This window comes from Heloderma suspectum, chromosome 6 (assembly GCF_057233095.1).
Source record: "Heloderma suspectum isolate Gila_16-S chromosome 6, 16-S_ref, whole genome shotgun sequence".
In the NCBI taxonomy this organism is placed as follows: domain Eukaryota; kingdom Metazoa; phylum Chordata; class Lepidosauria; order Squamata; family Helodermatidae; genus Heloderma; species Heloderma suspectum.
This window is the reverse complement of record NC_139463.1, coordinates 124,406,558-124,430,502: the sequence shown is the minus strand read 5'-3', so window position 1 is coordinate 124,430,502 and position 23,945 is coordinate 124,406,558. Positions and strand designations below refer to the sequence as shown.

The 23,945-nt window shown below is 49.8% G+C and overlaps 1 protein-coding gene across 1 annotated transcript in view; it reads left to right on the top strand.

Annotated features, from left to right (window-relative positions):
* LOC146343019 (myosin-6) overlaps positions 1 to 23,945 on the top strand; it is a 47,662-nt gene that overhangs the window by 5,476 nt on the left and 18,241 nt on the right. The window contains exons 5-21 of the mRNA XM_084806493.1: positions 511 to 619; positions 1,543 to 1,635; positions 2,232 to 2,285; positions 2,569 to 2,581; positions 2,742 to 2,840; positions 4,822 to 4,925; positions 6,033 to 6,171; positions 6,480 to 6,598; positions 10,057 to 10,206; positions 10,314 to 10,484; positions 12,200 to 12,509; positions 15,222 to 15,295; positions 15,768 to 15,855; positions 17,617 to 17,734; positions 18,247 to 18,370; positions 20,287 to 20,423; positions 22,269 to 22,395. Of these exons, the coding sequence (XP_084662619.1) occupies positions 511 to 619; positions 1,543 to 1,635; positions 2,232 to 2,285; positions 2,569 to 2,581; positions 2,742 to 2,840; positions 4,822 to 4,925; positions 6,033 to 6,171; positions 6,480 to 6,598; positions 10,057 to 10,206; positions 10,314 to 10,484; positions 12,200 to 12,509; positions 15,222 to 15,295; positions 15,768 to 15,855; positions 17,617 to 17,734; positions 18,247 to 18,370; positions 20,287 to 20,423; positions 22,269 to 22,395 (2,029 nt within the window). The remainder of the gene's footprint in view (positions 1 to 510; positions 620 to 1,542; positions 1,636 to 2,231; positions 2,286 to 2,568; positions 2,582 to 2,741; positions 2,841 to 4,821; positions 4,926 to 6,032; positions 6,172 to 6,479; positions 6,599 to 10,056; positions 10,207 to 10,313; positions 10,485 to 12,199; positions 12,510 to 15,221; positions 15,296 to 15,767; positions 15,856 to 17,616; positions 17,735 to 18,246; positions 18,371 to 20,286; positions 20,424 to 22,268; positions 22,396 to 23,945) is intronic.

The following is a 23,945-nucleotide window of genomic DNA, read 5'->3' as shown; positions in this document are numbered from 1 at the left end:
AATACATTTTCTATTTACAATTTTAAAAATTTTAGGGCATTTCTACATGAGGTTTTTATCTCACACCTTTACCAGGGTTTCTGCTTCCAAATGATTTGTGGGATTAAGATCGGCTCCTTTACATGTGCTTTTTTCTGGGGGGTTTCTTTCTCTGCCGTTCTATATGTTTCATTACACAGCCAGTAGATGGTGCTGTGGAATGGAGCATTTTATAGCGCCATTCAGGATATACCAGGCTTACCTCGATCTAAAAAAATAATGCAATAATGGTTGCAAAGTATGGGAGAGGCCCTGGAGGATGATAACATCATGTAAAGGACCCGCAAACTACCATGGGTGAGCAATCATGAGTGCACAATAAAAGCTTTGTGTAAAAAGGCTCCTAGTGGTAAACATTACATTTTAGAAGGGGTTTTTCCCCCCTACAATGGATTAGCAGTCATAAACTTAAGCCTGCACACTCTTCCCACCCACCTGCTGTCTCCCCATTGTATTCTGTCCTCCTTCCAGCGGAGAATCCGGTGCCGGAAAGACAGTGAACACCAAGCGAGTGATCCAATACTTTGCCAGCATCGCTGCCATTGGTGACCGCAAGAAAGAGGCCACCAGTTCTGCCAAGGTCTTTACCATTATTGATCATTTATAGCAGCCTTACTGAACTGGGTGCTCTCCAGATGCTGTCTGGGATGATGAGAGTTGTAGTCCAACTTATCTGGAGGGCACCAAGTTAAGGAGGGCTGGTTTACAGCATGTTTGTGAATCATAGACCTACTCCAGGCCTTTCCCTCCTCGGTGCTTAGACTAGTGGTGGCTGGTGGCTCTGATGTGGGGGGGGGGGAATCTGCTCCGGATTTTGGTCAGAACCAGTCAGAACTCTAAAGGAGCTATCCAAGGTACTGACTGGTTCTGATTGGTTCTGCTTTGCATAGCTCCTTTAGAGTTCTGACTGGTCTGACTGAAACCCGGAGTGGATTCACTGGTCCACCAACATCGAAGCCAGCAGCCTACCCTGGCTTTGACTCTTAGGTCCCCAACCCTTCTGGGTTGGTGAGCACATTTAGAATTTTGAGTGTGTCATGGGAACTCTCACAAAATGGCTGCCGTGGAGGGGCTGGTCCATTAATAAACTGAATGTTCCTCCATACAAAAGCAAAAACAAAACCTACATAGTGAGTTACTGTTAGGCTAGGCTAGAAACAACCTTGATCATGTTCTCTGTCTTTCTTTCAAGGGGGAGCAATCCATCATATGTCCCCCCATCTGTGTCTGAAGTGGTACAGACCACACATATGTTTACCACCCCCGCAAGAATTAAGCCTCTAGCATGCCTGACTAGGCCTTCCTTGTGTTCAGTCCAGCACCCTCCGTCCACTAAAGAACGGCCTGGTTGCTGAAATTTCCCCCCACAGCAGCGCTCTGAACTTCCCCCACAGCAGTGCCATAAAGAGGATGACGGGATACGAAGGGGATTTGAGGGTACAGAATTAAAGAACCAACTGTCCTCCTTCCCCTCTTTGTTCTAACCATTTGTTTCACCTTCAGGGGACACTGGAAGATCAAATCATCCAGGCCAACCCTGCTCTGGAGGCCTTCGGCAACGCCAAGACCTTGAGGAACGACAACTCGTCCCGATTTGTAAGTCTTCCCTGTATAGGCAGGGATCATTTGGTGGTTTCCTGGCTTTGTGCAATTTTCCCCCCATTCTAAAAGGCTGGGATGCCTCTCTTAAGGCTTAGTTAGAGGCAGGAAGAGCTTGAAGCTAAAATATGCTGGCATTTGGCCCAGCCCCATTTGCCTTCAGCCTGCCCACCACTGGAATGTGGCCCCCGAGAACTTCTCCGAAATGGAATGTGGCCCTTGAGCTGAAACAGGTTCAACACCCCAACAGTAAAGGAACCTAAGACACACCAAAGTCCCCTCTGGGACTCTGTCTGGTGGTAAAATCTTTGATTGATGCCAAGGATTGTTACCATATGCCCTTCTTGGATGGTAATTGAACATTGTTGTGATCTCTCTGCCCCATATTTTCTCCCTCCAAGGAACCCAAGAGACCCATTACAGCCTCCTGGTCTCCAGCCCTGCAAGGTAGGCTCAGTGAGGCTGAAAAGTAGCTAGCGCCTTACTCACGGCCATCCAATTATTTTCTTAGCTGAGTGGAGGATTTGAACCCAGGTCTCATTGATCCAAGGCCACCCGCCCTCATATATTCACGCCCGTCTGTTTCCATCTAGGGTAAATTCATCCGAATACATTTCGGGGCAACAGGAAAGTTGGCGTCTGCCGACATAGAAACCTGTAAGTGAGCCTGGTACCAGACGCTTGGCTGTCAGTCCTATCCGTGTGTCCGTCTGCATTGTCCACCTGTGTTTCCATCTGTCTGTGCTTACCTACATGTCTTTCTTTTCATCCCTTTAGCCCACCCTTCCCCAACCCAGTACCCTCCAGCTGTGTTGGACTGCAACCCCCATCATTCCCAGCCAGCATGGGAATGATGGGATTTGCAGTCCAACACAGCTGGAGGGCATTGGGTTGGAGAGGTAACTGCTCTCCCCAAATTCCTTATCTAACCATACATACTCCTGTTAAGAGAGTTTTACCAACCCCAGTCATGTATGGGCCCATACTTTATCTAATCTTTTGATTCCTAACTGCTTTCTTTATACTGCCTGACTTTTACACAATATCCAGCCAGCCAGCCAGCCAGCCCGCCCTCTCTCTCTCTCCCTCTCTCTCTCTCTTAGATCTCTTGGAGAAGTCCCGGGTAATTTTCCAGCTCAAAGCTGAGAGAAACTACCATATCTTCTACCAGATCCTATCCAACAAGAAGCCAGAACTTCTGGGTAAAGCTTTGTTTTGTTTCTCGGGGCGGGGGGAAGCAGGAAGACACTGGAGTTCCCAGTGGGTAATCAGTTAGAGAACAAGTTTCTCTGCCCATATATTTTATGCCCCTTTCCAGTTACTGTTTTGTTATTTCCTTGGTTTTTGTCTCCACTGAGATTGTCAGTGGAAATCGCATGCCTGGAACATTCAGGTGAGAGTGGTTATTTTTTCCTGGAGGAGAAGGCTATCAACCGCTACTAGTCCTGATGGCTCTATGCTACCACCAGTATCAGAGGCAGTCTGCCCATATACACCAGTTGCTGGGGAACATGGGTGGGAGGGTGCTGTTGCACTTGTATCCTGCTTCTGGGCTTTCCGTGGTCAGCTGGTTGGCCACTGTGTGAACAGAATGCTGGACTACATGGGTCCTTGGTCTGATCCAGCGGGGCTCTTCTTATGTTCTTATCTGTCCTCTTAGAGAGGACCGTCCTCTGTTTGAAGACATCATTTGAAGGGCTGTCCAGTCCAATTCCAGTTCAACGATAAGAACTGTTGTCCATCGATGGCAGACATACAGGGTCATTTGGTCACAGTTGTCCATGTTATGGCAGGATGGACTGTATTTCTATTTAAATGATAATACTTATTTATAAATTTGCTTCTATACATATAAATTAGCATATTTATATGTATAGAAGATTTTATATGCATAGAGAGCCAGTGTGATCTAGTGAATAGAGTGTTGGACTGGGACTCGGGAGACCCGGGTTCTAGTCCCCTCTCGGCCATGAAACTCACTAGGTGACTTTGGGCCAGTCACTGACTCTCGGCCTAGCCTACCCCACAGGGTTGTGGTGAGGATAAAATAGACCTTGCAAACCGCCTTGGGTTCCTTGTAAGAGGAGAAAAGGTGGGATATAAATGTAATAATAAAAAACAAATATGCAAATCACAGTCCTCTTTTTTGGTGATGCAGTTCCTCTTTTTTGGCCATTCATAACTTCTAGAACATTGTAGTGCAAATCTAAGTAGGAGGCCCCAGAGAGAGGAAGGAAGGAAGGAAGGAAGGAAGGAGCAAAGGCACAAACAAGGAAGCAAGGAACAAACTACTATACCAAACTCTCTCCCTTCAAGGGGTGAAGGAAAGGAAAGGAAAGGAAAGGTTCCTCTTGTGCAAGCACCGAGTCATTACTGACCCCTAGAGGGACGCCGTTTTTCCTCAGCGTTTTCCTGGCAGACTCTATAGTGGGGTGGTTTGCCATTGCCTTCCCCAGTTCTAACTACCTTTCCCCCAGCAAGCTGCATACTCATTTTACCGACCTTGGAAGGATGGAGGGCTGTAGGTGTAGATAAGAACAAGGGGTGCAGATAAGAACAAAAGAACATCAGAAGAGCCCTGCTGGATCAGACCAAGGGTCCATCTCATCCAGCATTCTGTTCACACGGTGGCCAGCCAGCTGCCCACGGGAAACCCAGAAGCTTTCAGTGCAACAGCCCCCTCCCGCTCTTTTTCCCCAGCAACTGGGGTACATTGGCATCATGCCTCTGATACTGGAAGCAGCACATCAGGACTAGTAGCCACTGACAGCTTATCCTCCATGAGGCAGAGGTAGTACAGTCTCTCTGCAGTCCTTATTAGCACTTTCAGTGTTAAACTGAACTCTTTGCCACTCAGGTAGCCAATGCGAAACCTGGAGGTCTTCCACCATACCGGGGATGGAGTTATGTAGATAATCTTGGGCAATGGCAGCTTCCATTTAAAATTGGAAGTTTAGGCTGTGGGCAAATCTCCTTTTTTTGTACCTCAACGGGTGAAATATTCACCTGGGGGTCTCAGCCTGGGCCTCGAGCACATGCTACCAGCTACTTACTCCCTCGAGCATCCAAACCCTTGTTTCTATTGGCTGCTTCTGGAGAGTCGTCCCCTGACCACACTGCAGTGACACCACTAGTAAGCTTCAGCCTGTCCGTCTGTTTCTTCCCCAACCAACCTCCAAACAGACCTGCTCCTGGTTACCAACAACCCCTATGACTACCACTACATCTCCCAAGGAGAGGTGACCGTGGCCTCCATTGATGATTCCGAGGAGCTGATGGCTACGGATGTAAGTGACCTTGGATTGGGGCAAAGAAGGAACGGGTCTCCCGCACCTTTCACAGTTGCGTAGAAGAGGGAATTCTGTAGGCCATGCTATGTTGGGTAACGCGGATTGGGATGGGATCAAGAGGTCACCGTGCTCCACATGATGAGTTTCAGCGCAAACCTAGGCATGTTTAACTCAGAAGTCAGTCCCACGGTGTTCAGTAGGCCTTTCACCCTAGCTCTGGGGTCTCTAACATTGGACTCACGGGCACCATTGTTCCTGGAGACAACCTCTCTTGGCGCCTGCCAGGCTCCCTGCCACTCCCGGTTTTAATTTTATTCCTTGAGACTCATTTTTATTTTTTTAACTGGGGAGCTGGGCAAATTAGTTCCTGGGCAAATTAGTTTACTTTCAGCTTCACCAGTTTGCTTTCCGGGAAATGGGTGTTTTGTGCCCACCTGTGCCCACCATGGCAGCCATTTTATGAATGGGCAAGCCCCTTCCCTTGGCAGCCATTTTGCAAGAGCGCCCCTAACCCTCTTCCAAAATTCCAAATGTGCCGACTTACTCAAAAAGGTTGGGGATCCCTTAGTAAGCGTAAGATCGCGACCTGCGTCAGGAAGCAACAGCAGGTGATAGAACAAGAAGGGAATCCAAAATTACGAGAAAAGAATCAAGCTAAGGATACCAGCCAGGAACGAGAAGCAGCCAACCACACAGGAGGCAAAATGGAACCCCCTGAATACCCGTTACTGGGGCAGGGGAACAGTTCAGGGGGTGCTATTTCCTTCATGCCCTACATGTGGGGTCCCCAGAAGCATCTTGGTGGCTGCTGTCAGAAACAGGATGTTCGAAGACCTTTGGTCTGGTCCGCAAGGGCTCTTATCGACTTATGAAGCACGGTAGAGCCCCTGGTGCTCAAACACAGCCCGAGGCTTGCCCTGGAAGTATTTATAGCTAGCCAGGGCCATCACGGACCAATCAGCTCCTAGGGGTAGAGCAGCGCCACCTGCAGGTCTGATCCCAGAGCGGCAGCCCAGGAAACCTGGCGGGCGGCAAAAGCTGACGGTGCCAACCTGAGTCCCGCCCTGTGTGACGTTTGCTGTCTCCCCTCTGATATTCACCCAGAGCGCCTTTGACGTTCTGGGTTTCACCCCAGAGGAGAAAGTCGGGGTGTACAAGCTGACAGGCGCCATCATGCACTACGGCAACATGAAGTTCAAGCAGAAGCAGCGGGAGGAACAAGCTGAGCCGGATGGGACTGAGGGTGAGGAAAAGAGATGGTGGGCTGGGGGGAGAGGGCGGGAGAGGCCTGTTTGGACCTAAAAACGGGTGCTCGAGGTTTGCTTTTTTCCTCCTCCCTCCCAACCCCTTTTCCTTTTGTGCCGTGTCTTTTACGTGGTAACCCTGAGGCCAGGGACTATCTTATGATTTTTTTGGCTGAACAGCGGGGTAAACATGCTGCAAATAAATGATGTGGCGTATGAGCGAGGAAGAGGTCTATGGAAGGGGAAAGACATCATGGGGGAGGAAAGCACCGTGGCATCTACTGGAACAATTTCCTTTTCTTTCCAGACGCAGATAAATCCGCCTACCTGATGGGTCTGAACTCAGCCGATCTGGTCAAGGGACTCTGCCATCCACGGGTGAAGGTCGGCAATGAATATGTCACCAAGGGGCAAAATGTCCAACAGGTGAGGATGCTCACTGGCCAGTAGCACTGCTTGGCTGGGCTAGGCTTCAGCTCCACTTCCCTAGAGTCCCCCGACAGAAGCTGCCTGACAGATGGATGTTTTGATCTAGCAGAGCTTTCCCCAGAGTGGCAGTGGCAGAGAAAGCTGCACCTGTTGAATTTCTGCCTGTGACACAACTCTTAAAGGGACCCATTTCCTCCAGGGGAAGGAAAGCGCTGTCGCCTAGCCTTTCCCCAATGGGGAGCCCTCCAGCTGGCTGGCTGGGGGATGCTGGGAGTTGTAGTCCAACACATCTGGAGGGCACCAGGTTGGGGAAGGGTGCTACAGGCTTTTTACAGATGTGCAAGCATGATTGAGAAACAGCTGCTGAAGCTGGCAACACCAGCCACATAGTTTGCCTCCCTCTGGTCTTCCAAATTCAGAGTCCTCAAGATTCGTCCTCCAGACTTGCTTTAAAAATGCTTTTAGGCTGCAAAGCTATGCACACTTTCCTAGGAGCAAGCCACATTGAGCATAATGGGACTTACTTCTGAGTAAACATGCCCAGAAGTACACTGGTTCTCTAACTGTTGCTGCCATAATTAAGCCCAGAAACCAGCTTTAAAAAGCGAACAAAAAAAGGTCACCAGGAATGCGCACAGCTGGGTTTAGGGGCAGGCAATCCAGAGGCTGCCTGGGGTGCTGGATTTGGGGGGTGCCGGGCTCAGGGCGCACCTGTCGCAGAGGCGATCTTCCCAGCTATGCGCTCAACAGCTGAAAGAAATAGTACAAACAGTTCACGTTGCAGGGGGAAATACCATGGACCCATCCCGCCCAGCATGCAGATTCACCCCTTCCTATGACAGGGAACACTCATGCCTGCAAACTGCGCATCAGAGTCATGAAATGGGCAGCTCAAAGGCAATGATAAAATCAGGGATTTAAGGTATTTAAAGTCAGGTATTTTAAAGCTGAACAAATGGAAGGGCTCAGCCACCAAAGGCACGCCTAATCTCAGATGCCATTTGGTCTCAGGCCGACCTTGGGAAGGAGGGCTGCCTACCACAGAGGTTCGATCTTCCTTTTCAAGTGCTGCACCCCTGGCCTTTTAGAAAATACCGGTGGCTTGTGGGGCTGGGAGCTTGGATGATCAGGCAATTCATGGCTATTAGTCAGGATGGCTGCAGATTACTTCCAAGATCAGAGGCTTTATGCCTCTGAATACCAGCTTCAGGGGAATGCTAGCGGGAGGGCGCTGTTGCACTCATGGGCTTCCCACAGGCATTTCTGTTGGCCACTGTGAGAACAGAATGCTGGACTCGAGGGGCCTTTGCTCAGATCCAGCACAGCTCTTCTTGTTTGTTTGATACACTGCTTAATATTAAAAATCTCCAAGTGGTTCACATAAAAATATTAAATATCACATTTCAATACAATATTAAAACACTATTAAAAACTATTTCAATTTCGAAACAAATACATTTTAAAATCCACTATTGGAAACACTAACGATACAGAAACAATACAAAAAGCAGTAAAATAGAGTCACATATGATCAACTGCGATGATGTACAGCCCTCAGAAGGCCTGGGTGAACAAGGGAGTTTTCAGAAGGTTTTTGAAACATACCACATACATTTGAAATGTGCCACAGCAGCATACCTGCTCCGTCCCGCCCCTATTTCATTCTCACTACAGCCCCATGAGATTAGTGAGGTAATCCCACAAGTTTAGGGACCAATCCTATGGCTGCTAGACAGCGGCTAGATGGCCGTAGGATATCTTGTTTTCTTCCCACGCTCCGAGGTCGGTTCCCAGAGAACCACCCTCCCCACACTTCCGCACTGCCTCAGAGGCAGCACAGAACAGCCCCGTCCTCCATGCTCACAAGAGGAGTGTGGAGCGGCCGAAAAGGAGCGTGTCTGGGGGCGTTCCAGGGCGGGGAGGGCGGAAATGCCTGTACGACACATCCAATGTGTCGTGCAGCAGCCTCCTCCCCTGCTCCATCCTCCCGCGGCTAGACAGCTGCAATCGGCTGTCTAGCCGAAAATGCAGGGCAGGAGAAGCGCGGAGGGAACGATCCCCTCCGTGCTTCTCCTGTGCTGCTTTGGATAGGTGGCCGCCTCTGAGTTCGGAGGCGGCCGCCTATCTCAATTGTGCCCTAAGTGGTTGAGTGGAGATTTGAACCCAGGTCCCCCTTGCTTCTAGTCCAGCACTCTGACCACTACACCACAGCGGCTTGGGCTACTTTGCCCGGAGCTTGCACACTTTGTCTTTGTTGTCTCCCTTTCCTTGGGGCGAGGGGGGGATACCTCTTGTGTCCAGTGCTACAACTAGGGCTGGACAGTGGGGCTGAAGTCTGGGGCCCCACAACCCAGGGGGGCCCTAAATGACCACCCAGAGAGCAGCAGGTGATGGGACAGCGGAAAAGAGGCCCGGCTTCAGCACCTGGGATGGCATGGGCATTTCAGGGCCCCCTGCGGCTGGCGCTGCTCACCATGAAATCCTTTCTTCTTACTTTCAAAAACGTTTTATAGTCAAGGGGTGACCTGCTGGGCAAGCACATGTATAACAAAGTGGTGCTTCTTTGCTCAGCATCAGGACACCAGAAGCAGAATCCATGTTATTCCTGTAGTCACAGTGACTGCACGTGCTGTGTGTTTGTGTGTGTGTGTTTGTGTGTGTGTGTGTGTAGGTTGAATAGAGGATCTGCCTTCCGTGAGAGGACAGCACCTTCTGCAAGGGGAAGGGCTCTTCTTGCAGAAGGCCCCTCTGCCTGGTTTGGGGGGCTGTTCCCCCCCCACTTGCCACAGCTGACCCCATTCAGCAGGGTCTCCTAGCTCTCTGTGTAGCATTTTCAGGTATCCTTTGGACCAGGATCCCTAACCAATCGTCTTCCCCTCTATACACCGAATTGAGCCCTGAGATCATCCGAGGAGGCCTTGTTGATCGTCCCACGACCAGCAGTGTGCCATCAAGTAACGGCACATCAACGGGCCTTCTCGGTAGCGGCACCCAACTTCCACACTGCTCTCCCGTGTGTGGTCTAAGAAGCAAAAACTGTGGCAAACTTTAGATACCTCTTGGAGACGCACCTGTTGTTTACTCAGGTTTTCCCTGACTTATAATCACACTAGACTGTTTTTGTAACATTTCTAATGTATTTATTATTTGTACATTGGCGTTTATATTGTAATTTATATATTTTATATATAAACTGCTTAGAAATCTTATGATATGAAGTGGCATATAAGTAGTTTAAATTATATATATAGGGTTGGTAAACAGATTTGTTTGTTTATTTGCTCTAACGTATCAGGAATGTAGAAGCAGTTGTGAAGCATGGAAATGCACTGGGAGGGCAGTGGGAAAAGAAAAGTAATACACATGGTTGTCCAAAGCCGCCTCCTGCCCCTCTGTAAGTCCGCTAAATCCAGGGTCTACAGCGACCAGCCTCACCCCTGCTCGTGTCTGTACAGGTGTACTACTCCATCGGGGCCCTGGCCAAGTCCGTCTACGAGAAAATGTTCAGCTGGATGGTGGTGAGAATCAACAACTCCCTGGAGACCAAGCAGCCCCGGCAGTATTTCATCGGGGTGCTGGACATTGCGGGGTTCGAGATCTTCGACGTGAGTCTGTTGCCGCGCGTGCTGCGGGGATCAAGACGGGGGCATTACCTTTAAGGAGGTGGGGCGGTCTCACTGGCCCTTGGAGTGATTTGATTTCTCCACCCCAGTTCAACAGCTTTGAGCAACTCTGCATCAACTTCACCAACGAGAAGCTGCAGCAGTTCTTCAACCACCACATGTTCGTGCTGGAGCAAGAAGAGTACAAGAAGGAAGGCATCGAGTGGGTCTTCATCGACTTCGGCATGGACCTGCAGGCCTGCATCGACCTCATCGAGAAGGTATGGCTGGATTCGCAAGAGTCCCCATGCTTTGGGAGTTGGCGGGCGCACAGTTGGAATTTCGAGAGAGTGTCATGGGGCGCTCTCACAAAATGGTTGCCATGGGGGTGGGCTTGCCCATTCACAGAATGGCTGCCATGAAAGGGCTTGCTCATTCACAGAATGGCTGCCATGAAAGGGCTTGCTCATTCACAGAATGGCTGCCATGGTTGCCATGGCCTGTCACACGATAGCCATTTCCTAGGAGACAAACTGGTGAGGCTAAAACAAAAGTAACTTGGCCAAGAACTTAAGTAAAAGGCAGAGGTGGACTCTGTGCTCCAAAACACAAAACCGCTCTTTGGAACCCACAGTTTTTGCTCCAACACCCATTTCATAGTAGGCAAAACATCCCCCCCCACACATACACACACACAAAGCAAAACACCCATGCGCAAAACCCAGGCAACACACATACACAACCACACTCAAAGAGAAGGCACCCCTCCCTGCTCCCCCCCCAGCCCCCCAGGACAGCCCCTACAAGCCGTAGGTTTCCTTTTTGTTTGTGCTGGGTGTCTGAACGTGCTCAGCTGCAGCCCCCCACCATTTTCACTCTCTAAGAATGGGGCTCCAAGGCATTCCTGGAAATAAAGATGGTGCTGGAAGCCAGCACTTCATTTTGCAACAGGCCAGCCTCCCAGTTAAAAAAAACAGGTTTTTGACTGACACAACTATTAAATCAAGAGGGGCAGGGAGTCTGGCAGGCAGCATGAGAGAGTCCGGGGTTAGGAGGTGTTCACCGAGCGACGGGATGTTCAAGGTTTGCACAGTGTTCTGTTTCTTGCGAGAGGCAGAGCCCTGGGGCCAGTGCTGTCCCCAAATTCTGGAGGGCCCGTGAGCAAGACACCCTCCATGGGGGTCCCTCCCTCACCAAGTCCACCTCCTCCCCACCATGACTGCCAACTGCTACTGCTTCTCCTCTTCTTCCTCATTGTTGCTGTCACCTTGCTCGCTTGCTAGATGGAGAGCCAAAGAGCAAATAGGCAGTGGCAACTCCTCCCGCTCCTCCTTCTCACCACCCCTGTTCATGTCTTGCTCCCTCCTTCTGGGCTAGAGTGAGTGGCGGGTGAACAAGCAGGTTGTACTGGCGAAGAAGAGGAGCGGACTCTTGTCGGTGGGCCCCTTGCTGGGATGTGGGCCCTCGACAGGTGCCCAACCATGCTGATGCTTGGCACCAGCCATAGCCCACGGACAAAGGGCCAAACAACGTGAAATCTTATTCACTTACTTCATTTATATCCCACCTTTCTTCCAACATGGATCTCAAGGAGCCTACATGTGGTTCCCAGGTGGTCTCCCCTCCAGGCACTGACCCGACCCAGACCTGCTTAGCTTCAGCGAGGTAGCTGTCTTCAGGCCATGCCTGGGACATCTGCAATCAGCTCTTCCCAGATTTGTTTTGTTTTGCTTTAATTTAAAATATTTCTTTAAAAAATGGAATATGCTTCTCTGAATGTGGACTTGTGCACCCAGTGCGAATTACTGGATTTGCTCAGTGCGGCTACTGATACAGACTTGCCATTTTTAGCGTCCCTATTGTGACTCACAACATTACAGGAGCTTTTCAGTGTTTCGTAACCATTTGAGCCACTTCACGCCCCCTCCCCCCGGTTCCCTGTCGATTGACCATATCTCATGGTTGTAGTCGTTCTTCTCTCCCTCTTCTCGGGCAGCCGCTGGGCATCATGTCCATCCTGGAGGAGGAGTGCATGTTTCCAAAAGCCTCCGACATGACCTTCAAGGCCAAGCTGTACGACAACCACTTGGGCAAGTCGAACAACTTCGGGAAGCCGCGCAACGCCAAGGGCAAGCCGGAGGCCCATTTCTCCCTCATGCATTACGCTGGCACCGTCGACTACAACATCCTTGGCTGGCTGGAGAAGAACAAGGACCCCCTCAACGAGACGGTGGTGGGGCTCTACCAGAAGTCGGCCCTCAAGCTCCTGGCTACGCTCTTCTCCAGCTATGCTGGCACCGAGGCTGGTGAGATCATTAACGATCAACGACTGATTACTGATGTCCCACCTTTCCACAGATGTCAGTAGGGAGGTGTCCGAAAGTTCAAAGAAGAACAATACATAAAAACATCAAAGCAATAAAACCATATTAAAACATTCAGACAGCGCTGAAATGAGATGGCCACCAGTTTGGATGGCTTTAAAAGGGGGCTGGACAAATTCCTGGAGGAAAAGGCTATCAATGGCTACTATTCCTGATGGCTATGTGCTACCCCCAGTACCAGAGGCAGTGAGCCTGTGTACACCAGTTGCTGGGGAACATGGGTGGGGGGGTGCTGTTGCGCTCATGCCCTGCTTGTGGGCCCCTGGTCAGCAGCTGGTTGGCCACTGTGTGAACAGAATGCTGGACTAGATGGACCCTTGGTGTGATCCAGCAGGGCTCTTCTTATGTTCTTATGACATTAAAACCACTTCTCACCATTTAAAAGGCCGAATTAAAGAGATGTGGTGGCGGGAGCAGGGAATGGAGGCAGGAAAAGAGGAAATGAGAACACCAGGGCTGGTATCAGCACTCCGGCAGTTGCTGGGTGCCCCTGACACAATGTTGGTCCAGGAAGGCCGCTGTTTAAGTTTTCCCACAATGCCCCACAGTGACGCTACCTTGAAGGTCCTCTGGGACATTGTAGGAATTTCAGCAATGGCTCCAAGCCTTTCAGCATTTATTCAACTGCTGCTCGTCCACCAGGGTTCACTCGCGAGGGTGTGTGGGGAGGTCTGATGAGGAGGGGGCCTGCTAGAAGTCATTACACTAAACGCAGTGGAGGCTGGTGGCTCTGATGTCAGTGAGGCAATGAATCCTCTCCGGGTTGCAGTCAGAACAACTGTTCCGCGCCTTGGAGAGCTCCTTTAGAGTTCTGATTGGCTCTTACTGAAACCCGGAGAGGATTCACCGCCCCACTGACATCACAACCACCACGGAGTGTACCTCTCATGACCAATTATTGGGGGACCAACCAGGCAGGGCTGTTGCTTTCATGCTGCACTCAAGGGTTTCATGAAAGCACCTGGTTAGCTGCTGTGGGGAGAGAAAATGGGGGTGGGGGAGGATTAAGGCCAACTCCAGCATAATATATTCCTCCACAAAGGTGCCTGTGGGTTGTCCTGGGGTATGGTACCAGGTTTCTGCTTTGTCCTGGATCTTCCTCCATTCCCAAAATAAAAGTCTGTGTCACTTTGTAATTCTGATGCAACTTTTCCCATGAGAATAATAATTCCCTCAGAGACTTCAGTGTGTGCAGCCTGGATCTCCCTGGGGTGAGTACCTGGGGACTCCCGTGGCTGCAAGCTTCCATGTGAACAAAAAAAATATTCCCTGCACATAGACCATTAGCATGTCAGGAAGAAGGCTCAGCCAGAGCCTTTCTCCCTGGCATGATAGATTTCCATGAGGAGGGGATTATTTGGAAGCAGGTATGAAGGAGCATTCAGCCATGGGACCCCTCCACCTCCACCCTGAAGTGGAACACATGTTCATCACCTCAATGAAAACTAACAAGGACATGGCAACAAAAGGAAGCCTTTAACAGATGACAGAATACACAGAGCTTTTCTACACGAGCTTGTTAATCAGCTGTATCTGCTTTCGGTTTTATCTCAGAGTTGATAGCTGAGCACTAGACAAACAGTGTTTCCTTTCCTGCCTTTCCTCTACATAACCTCCAGGTGGCACTGTGGTAGAGCAGAATAGTTCAAATACACAATTAAATACTGCATTTTCCCTGCTCTAAAAAAACCTAACCATGCTGGTTAGACACAGAAGCAAAACTGGAGGGTCAGGATATCATCTAAAGAATCCATAAACCATGATTAGGGAATGGCATGTGCACAATAATTCCTTGTGTAGAAAAGCTCACAGGCTTGGATCAAGGATGGATGGATGGACGATGATGAAGGATAGATGGAGGGATGACAGTGGATAGAAGGATGACAAGGGATGGATGATGAAAGATACATTAAGGATGCATGGATAGATGGATGATGAAGGACAGATGGAGGGATGACAATGGATACTTGGATGACAAGGGATGGATGGATGGATGGATGGATGGATGGATGATGAGGAGCAGATAAAGGATGGATAGAGGATGGATGAATGAATGAATGAATGAATGGATGGATGAATGGAATGGATAGAATGGGTAGAATGGATGGATGGAGGATGAAGGATAGATGAAGAACGATGGATGACAAGGGATAGATGAAGAATGAATGACAGATGAAGGATGGATGAAGAATGAAGGATGGGTCAATGGATGAAGGACAGGTGAAGGATGGACGATGGAGAGATGTGAGGAAGAATAGATGGATGAAGGATGAAGGACAGATTATGGATGGAGAATGAAGGTTGGATGGATGAAGGATGGATGAAGAATGGATGGGTCAATGGGTGAAGGACAGGTGAAGGATGGACAATGGAGAGATGTGAGAAAGAATGGATGGATGAAGGATGAAGGACAGATTATGGATGGAGAATGAAGGTTGGATGGATGAAGGACAGATGAAGGATGGATAGATGGACAATGGAGGATGGATGGAGGTTGGATGGGTGGATGAAAGAGATGGCCAATCTTTCAACACTAAAGCGCCTGTACCTTGAATGCTTGTGTAGATAAGGGATATTTTGGTAGCGGTAGGTCTTCAAGGTGTGTATAAACTGGTTCTGTGTCTCTATCCTCAGGTGGAGATGGAGGGAAAGGGAAGGGTTCCAAGAAGAAAGGATCATCTTTCCAGACTGTCTCTGCACTTCATCGGGTAAGAGACATGGGGAGCAGGAGGAAGGATCCAACTCAAGGAGGAGCAGAGGGGGTGGGGGAGAGTGATGATTCTAGAAAGAGAAGCCAGGAAGCAAAGAGGATGTCGCTGTGTGTGATTCCCAGGGGTGTGCACATCTTTTTGCGAAACCTTGGAAGAGGGGAGAGGCGGATACTTAGTGAGAGCAGAGAGATCTGTCCATGTGGGTGTGTTCTGGTCTCTTCTGCCCCCTCACTGCCATGCAGTGCTGCACGACTCCAGGCTATCGAGGATTGTGGGCTCTGACTCAGGAGTCCTTCCTGTGGTCACCAAGACCCATTTGTTGAGGCGCCAGGGGCAACCTGGTGCCTGGACCCTTGCACCCCTGGTGATAGATCGCTCAGGTATTGGGGATCAAGGGGGAGAAGCAAGCTAAACAACTACTGACACACTTTCTCCCCGCCCCCCCTCTCTTTCTTTGTATCTCTGGCAGGAGAACCTGAACAAGCTCATGGCCAATCTCAAGACCACCCATCCACATTTTGTGCGGTGCATCATCCCCAACGAAAGGAAGGCTCCTGGTAACCACATGGGGATGGGGCGCTCAGGCTAGGAGCGAGAAGCGTGTCATGCTGTTTTTGGCTATCTGGCTGTGGGTGAGGCATCCTCAGTGGGCGTCCTTCCCTCAATAGATCTGCTTCTTCCACATCACCATCTCCTCCTCCTCCTCCTCCACTTGCTTGCCCAACAGAGAGCCAGGGACCAAGCAGTTGGTGGCACCTCCTCAAGGCCAGCCCTGCCATTAGGCAGAGTGGCTCAGCTGCCTCAGGTGGCAGATCTTGTGGGGTGACAGCACTCCTCCAGTTGTTCCTCCTGACCCCACACAGCCTGTCCTGAGCCCCCTAAGTTAGCTTGCCGCCCTCCAATTGCAGCGAAGGACACTATCCTGTCAACAACACTGAAGTGAGATTCAGCTGCCAGTCCAGTCAGTTCCTGGACTGGCAGCCATTTTGTCCATCACCTCAGGCAGCAAAGGTCTTGGGCCAGCCCTGCTCCTCCTCTTCACAGCTGTCATTCATGTGCTGATCCGGAGCGAGAGGCGAGCGAGTGAGCAAGCAGGCAGCAAGCAAGAGGCAGAGGAGCAGATCCATGGAGCTCTTCTCACTGGGCCCACTGCTCGGACTGCAGCGGGGGCCGGCCATGCCGACCCTTGGCACTGGCTTTGCAGCCGCATGTGGCATCTAACTCACAGGCAGGGCCGTGCCTACAATTTTCTGTTCTGTCCCGCCCTCGCCTGAAAGGTGCATCTGACAAAATGGATAATTAGGCAAACTTCAGCAAATCTGCGTACACTAGCATATTTAACATAATGCTAATGATGAGGAGAGTGGGGAGGCTATGCAGGGCACCTCCAGAGTCCTGGAAGTCCAGCTCTCGAGGAATTGCCCATACGCTGCAGCAGCCTTCCCCTAGTCCAACACTTCTGGAGGGGGCCAGGTTGGGGAACAATGTCCCAGAGCAGGGGTAGGCAACTCTGGGCAGTCTGGGGGCCAGTTCCAGGTCCTGCAGCCATCCCATCTGAAATGCACTGGCAAATGCATTGGCAAATTTATGTATGTATGTATGTATGTATATATTTATTTATTTATTTTCTTAATCGCCCATCTGGCCGGTCACCCAGCCACTCTAGGCGATGTACGTCAATACAAACAGTTTTAAAACAATAAAATTTTACATTAAAACATCATATTTCTAAAAATACCCTAGCCCACCCCAAAAGCCTGCCTGAACAACCACATTTTAATATGTGGCAGAAGCTCTTTAAAGAAGGGGCATGGCAGAGTTCCCTAGAGAGGAAGTTCCACAGAGTGGGGGCCACCACAGAGAAGGCCCTCTCCTTTGTCCTCACCAGCCTAGCTGTCCTGGCTGATGGAACAGAGAGAAGGCCATCCGAGGCTGATCTTGTTAAGCGGCCTGTCTGGTGCTCTGGAGACTCAAAAGGGCCACATTTAGCTAGAGAGGAAGCTGAATTTGGCACTTTTGAGTCCATTAGCGGTTTGCGGCCGAGTTTTGGTGGCAAACCGCCAATATTTTTGCTGCTCCACTACCAAATTTCAGCAGTGTGGGGGCAGCAGCAGGGGGGTGGGGGCTGCATTCATGGCCATGGGGGCTGCATGTTGCCCACCCATGTCCTACAGGGCTGCTCCTAGCTCGTTGTTTCCAAAAAGAAGTGAAGGGGCGTATGGTTAAACGAAGGCTGGAGGGGAGTGCTCAAGGAAGTCCTGTTTCTGAAAGGGGTGATGCCTCCCCCCCCCCGCCTCTCTCCCTCTTTCCTTTCCCAGGTGTGATGGACAACCCCCTGGTCATGCACCAGCTGCGCTGTAACGGAGTTCTGGAGGGGATCCGGATCTGCCGGAAGGGATTCCCCAACCGGATCCTCTACGGGGACTTCAGGCAAAGGTGAACCTGCTCCCTGCCTTGGAAGGCTGCCCTTTTGGGGGTCACATTGGGGCTCTGCCACCCCTACCCTCCATTGTGGCCCGTTACAACCTGTAACCTTGCCCAGACGCCTGTCTTAATGGTACGCTAGTGAGTGTGATGTTGCATTATGCACAGAGGAGAAATGACTCTCTCGGGGGGCGGGGGGGCGGCGGCAATGGACACTAATAAGCAATTAAATGCCAATTGTAAATATTCGGAGTGTCATTTATAGTCACATGCCAGGAGGAGGGGCTTAAATCGGTTCTGACCAGTGGAATGAGTTGCTAAAGGTAAGATAAGATGGATTTTAGGCTGCTGCTTAGGACTAGAACTGCTCCCTGTGTGCTTGCTTCTGCACCCCTGTAAAATCCCAGTTTCGTCTCATTCTCTCATTTAAACCCCATGCCTTAATGTGCTTCCTACGGGGCCCCATAGGAAGGATGTTGCAGCCTTGGCAGGGGACACTCACAGAATATGTCCCTCCCCACCAGGTACCGCATTCTGAACCCAGCCTCCATCCCTGAGGGTCAGTTCATTGACAGCCGGAAAGGAGCAGAGAAACTGCTGGGCTCTCTGGACATCGATCACAACCAGTACAAATTCGGGCACACTAAGGTGAGATGGGCAGAGCCCCTGTATGTGAATACGGAGCCTGGTCTGCGATTTCCTCTCTTAAACCTGGGGCCTGATCTAGCCAGGACCCGCACAAAACCGATTCAAAGGTACTTGTGTGAAAGAGTGATAGAGTTTATTGATGGAAAATGGATGCAGATAAGCAAAGGAAAGGAAAGCAGAGCTTACAGATGCCCTTCAACTCAAAGCTGGAGCTGCTCTGGTTCCTTTGAAGCAACAGGCCTCATCCCAGGGCTATTTTCCTCAGCAGGTGAAGCACCTTCCCCTTCTCAGGTGAGAACAGATAGCAGGCCAGTTTGCCCAGGTTTTTATAGAGCTTGTCTCACAGAGTTAAAGACACACACACCTCCCTTCACCAAGGAGGGGAAAAGGGGGGCTTTAATTTATTGGCAGGAAAGAAAGTTTCTCACAGCAGAGAAAGGAACATTCTTATCAGAAGGAAAGTACGAACTGTGCAAGACAGCTCCTGTGCAATATCTAACTTTTGTTAGTAGCAAAAATCACTGACCTTCACTGGACAGCTGTGAGAACCAACTCTAGCTTCATAATAGTTGCCAGCTGCTCTACCAAAGAAGTATACATATGCTACTAGATACTGCATATGAAACTGCATGAGTCCACGCCTGGTTTCTCACCATTCTTCCGAAACCAAATCTGATACACTTCCTTTGGGCAGTCTGGAGGCCAAAGCTGTTTCTTCAAGGGCACAGATGTATTACAGACTAAAACATGTTGTTCCCTCACCTCAAAGGACCATTGGAAATGTAGTCCTTTGAGCATTCTCAGCATCCTCACCAAACTACAATTCCTAGAGTTACGTTTTGTTTCTAAAGGGGTGTCGTGATGGTTTGAGTGGTATAGAATAGATATATTTCATAGTGTAGTTTGGGCCTAGGGGTTCAAGAACAGGCTGATGGCCCTACGATGATACTTGTCCCATCTCTGATCTTGAAACAGCCTCTCTTGGCTGCAGAAAATGAGTGGGTTGGGCAGATAAAGGATGGTGGCTCACATATTTTCTGTCTTTGTAACTTTTGGAGCTGCATCACACACACGGTTCAACAAAGTTGGACAGGAAGGCCTGGCGTGCTATGGTCCATGGGGTCACGAAGAGTCAGACACGACTTAATGACTGAACAGCAACAAAGATTGCTGTATATAAAGCAGAGAGGCCAAACGTTTTGCTTTGAGACTTTGATATTTCTGTTGTGTTAGTCAATGTAATACATATTCAAGAGAGGCAACAGTGTTAGTCTGTTGCAGCAAAAACAACTAAGAGTCTGCAGCATCTTAAAGACTGGCAAATTTATTCTGGCATGAGCTTTTCTGGGCAGTGTTCACTTTGACAGAGGGATGAAGCTGTTAACCTCAAACTGGCAAATCTACATACACAGGGCCAGGGAAGATGTAAACTGTGTTGCCGTAGGGCACTGAAATGCGAGGAGGACAGACAGTAATGATTACCTTAACAGTTACCATTTACGGTTGTTGGGTGATAACAGACACATCATTGCAAAGGTGAGCCAATTAATATATGTAGTGTGATAAAAACAAACACCTTTGTCTTTATTCAGACCAAAGGAAATAGAATTAAATGTCTTGATGAATCTGCCAATTTGAGGTTAGCACTTCATGCATCTGATGAAGTGGGCGCTGCCCATGACAGCTTCTGCCAGAATAAATTTGTTAGTCTTTAAGTTGCCACGAGACTCTTTGTTGTTTTTGTAATACATATATGGTTTACGTGATCCTTCTGGGTTCCAAAACAAACATGCCTGAAGTGCTGTTTGGTACTGTAAAAATCTTCTCTGTGTATGTGTATAGATTTTTTTTAAAAATCACACCTTTTTAGCCTGTATCTATGCCCATGTGTCTCCCCTCTTTTCCTCTCCCGACAGGTGTTTTTCAAGGCAGGGCTGCTGGGCCAGCTGGAGGAGATGCGCGATGAGCGCCTTTCCCGCATTATCACTCGCATCCAGGCACAGGCACGGGGCCAGCTCATGCGCATCGAGTTTAAGAAGATTCTAGAGCGCAGGTGAGTCCCTGGAGCAGACTGCAGAGTGGGAGGGGAGAGTTGCTTTGAGTGGTTCCTTTGTTGGGCAGATTGCTGGTTAATAGCTCCAAACCTCAGAGCTACTGTGTAGTAGGAGATGGCCTCCTGATGGCTGGAGATCTCTCTGTGTTTTTGAATGAGATCCCTGGAGTTTGGGAAAGATGACCTCTCTGCAGCTGAGGGGAGGGGGCAGGCATCTGTGTATGGTGTGTGTGTGTGTGTGAGAGAGAGAGAGAGAGAGAGAGAGAGAGAGAGAGAGAGAGAAAGAGAATCAGCAGTTGGCAATTTGGAAGAGGAGGAAAGAGAGAAACAAGTTGGCTGAAATGAAGCACCTTGGGATACAGTACCCTTCCCAATCTGGTGCCCTCCAGATGTTTTGGACTACAACTCCTATCAGCCCCAGCCAACTGGTCAGCTGTCAGGGGTTATGAGGGTTTTATTTTATTTTATTTATTTTATTTATTACATTTATATCCCGCCTTTTTTCCTCCAAGGAACTCCAAGGGTTGTAGTCCAAAACACCTGGAGGGCACCAGCTTCGGGGTGCCGGGGCCTCTCTCTCTCTCTCTCTCTCTTTCTGGGGATCTAATGTCGGCTCACTGATCTGTTGCCCTTTTTCATCTAAAGCAGGGGTGGGCAACTTCTGGAGTTTGGGGGGGCTACATCACCCCCCCCCAAAAGCTGCAGGCTGATTATCAGGCTGTCCGAAGCCCCATTCTGCAAAGCAGCAGAGCATGCCAGGGGAGTCTTCAGCTGTTCGGTGGGCTGTTGGAGATCCGATTCTCCTGGGAAACAAGGCGCACGCTCCCCATGCACCTTGTGTCCCCGGCACAATTGCCGGGATTTTGGGGGGTGGCAGCAGCAGGGACTATGTGGGGGGTGCACAGATGGCCATGGCAGGCCGGATGAAGCCCTTGGTCCACGTGTTGCCCACCCCCGATGTAAAGGAAACTTAACGCTGCAGTTCTATACACAAAGTCCCATTGAACTCAACGGGGCTCACCCCTGAGGTGACATGTACAAGACTGCACTGTAAACCCGGCAGAGGTGATGTGCCATGAAAGGCCAGTATCTATGGGCAAGGAGAAGGCCAGGACAAGGGCTGCTTTCTTGACCTGTCTGTGGGCTTCCCTTGGGGTCATCCAGGTGGCCACTGTGGCCAAACAGGATGCCGGACTAGAGGAACACTTGGTCTGATCCATCGGGAGTCTTAGCGCTGCTCTTGCGACTTTTCACCATTCAGGGAAGAGGGGGAGCCTGGAATGATATATTGCCTGTTCAGGCGTTTTCATTCCACCAAACTCCGGCTGCATTTTAAATCTTGCCTGTGGTTGGATTTGTTTCACTGGCTTGTTTTCAGGCTCTCTGGGTTTCATTGTAAGAATACTTGAATTGTTCTCAGCTGCCTTGAGGGTTGCTCTTTAGAGCCTAAATATATATTAGATGCCTGAATGGATGAATTGCGAAATACAGTTGTGTATTTGAAGAACATTTGTTTTGGTGTGGTTCTTTTCCAGCAGCCTCTTCCAGCAGATGTGTGGGATCGCAGCTCCCATCCTCCCAGCCAGCATGGCCTTCTGTAATGCTTGCATGTTGTATGGGATGATGGGAGTTGCAGTCCAACACATCTGGAAGGCACCAGGTTGAGGAAGACTGTTTTACAGCCTCTTTGCAATGCTCACTTCTGTGTTCTCAGTAGAGACCAAACAGTTGCTGCTCTCTAAGCAAACATAGTACAAAGTGATGTGGAAGGAACGGAGTGGAGTGCAGTGGGGCCATGTTTTCTCAAGGGTTACACAGCCATTTTCTTCCTCTCTATTTCTCCAGGGATGCACTGCTCGTGATCCAGTGGAACATCCGTGCTTTCATGGGGGTGAAGAACTGGCCGTGGATGAAGCTGTTCTTCAAGATCAAACCCCTGCTGAAGAGCGCAGAGACGGAGAAGGAGATGCAGGTGAGGGCAGGTGAAAGGGAGAAATTGAGAATGGATCCAGACATTATTTATTTATTATTCATCTTCATATGCCCCTTATTATTAAAAATCTCCAAGTGGTTCACATACAAATATTAAAAATCACATTTAAATACAATATTAAAGCACTATTTAAAACAATTTCAACTACAACAGAAGAAACTAATTTAAATTACACTTTGAAAAACAATTTAAAAATGACACTAACAATATAGAAGCAATAGAAAAAACAGTAAAATGGAGTAACATACAATCAACTGCGATTATTTACAAGCCACAGAAGGCCTGGGTGAACAAGTGCGCTTTCACCAGCGTTTGAAACGTGCCACACGTACCATATGTTCTGCCTCCCAAACTGCCTGGGGGAGGTTTTTCCAGAAGCTGTCACCAAGCTGCCACCAAGAAGGAGGGAGCTGCCACCAAGGGAGCTGCCACCAAGAAGGCCCACCTTCAAGATACTACATGGCAACATTCTGTTGGCTGCAGAACAACCAAGTAAATCTTCCTCTGAAGATCTAAATGGTCAGCTGGATATATATAGGGGAAGGCAGTCTGCTAGGTATCCTAGTCCCAAGTTGTTTAGGGCTTTGTATGACAATAAGGGAGCAATCCTATTGGGATAGTTGGCCACCTCCGAACTTGGAGGCGACCGCCTATCCAATGCAGGGCGGGCGGAACATGGAAGGACTTTGGAGCGGGCACAGGGAGGCCAGAAGCATTGTACTGGCACTTCCACACTCCCTGCTCCCTGGAACGCTCCCTTTTGCCCTGCACCACACTGCTCTTCTGAGCACAGAGCCCAGGGATGATCCGTGCTGCCTACGAGGTGGCAGGGGCAGGGAGAGCTCCGAGTGTGGGCTCCAAGTTCAGTTCCCCAAAACCAAACAATCCTATGGCCATCTAGCCACTCTCTAGGGGCCATAGGATTGCGCCTGAAGACAACTTTGAACATGGCTCAGTAGCTAATAGGCAGCCAGCGCAGTTCTTTCTTAACAGAGGTTTGATATGTGTATCTCTTGGTGCTCCACTGAGCATCCGAACTGCTGCATTCTGCACTAGCTGCAGCTTCCAAGCCAGGTACAAGGGCAGCCCCACACAGAGCGCATTACAGTAGTCTAATCATGAGGTTACCAGTGCATGGAGCACTGTGGCTAGGCTGTCCCCATCCAGGGACAGGTGCAGTTGGCGCACCAACCGAACTTGGTAATGAGCGCCCTGGGCCACTGAGGTCACCTGGGCCTCAGTGGCAAAGATGGATCCAGGAGCACCCTCAAACTACCTATCTGCTACTTCAGAAGGAGTGCAACCCCATCCAGAACAGGCAAATGCCCCAATTCCCAGACCTGGGAACCGCCAACCCATAGGGTCTCTGTTGTAGCGGGATTCAGCTTCAGTTTATTCACCCTCATCCAAGCCATAACTGTCTCCAGCCGCTGGTTCAGAACATGCGCGGCCGCTCCGGATGCAGATGTCAGAGAGAAATAGAGCTGGGTGTCATCAGCATACTGGTGGCACCTTGCCCTCAGTCTCCT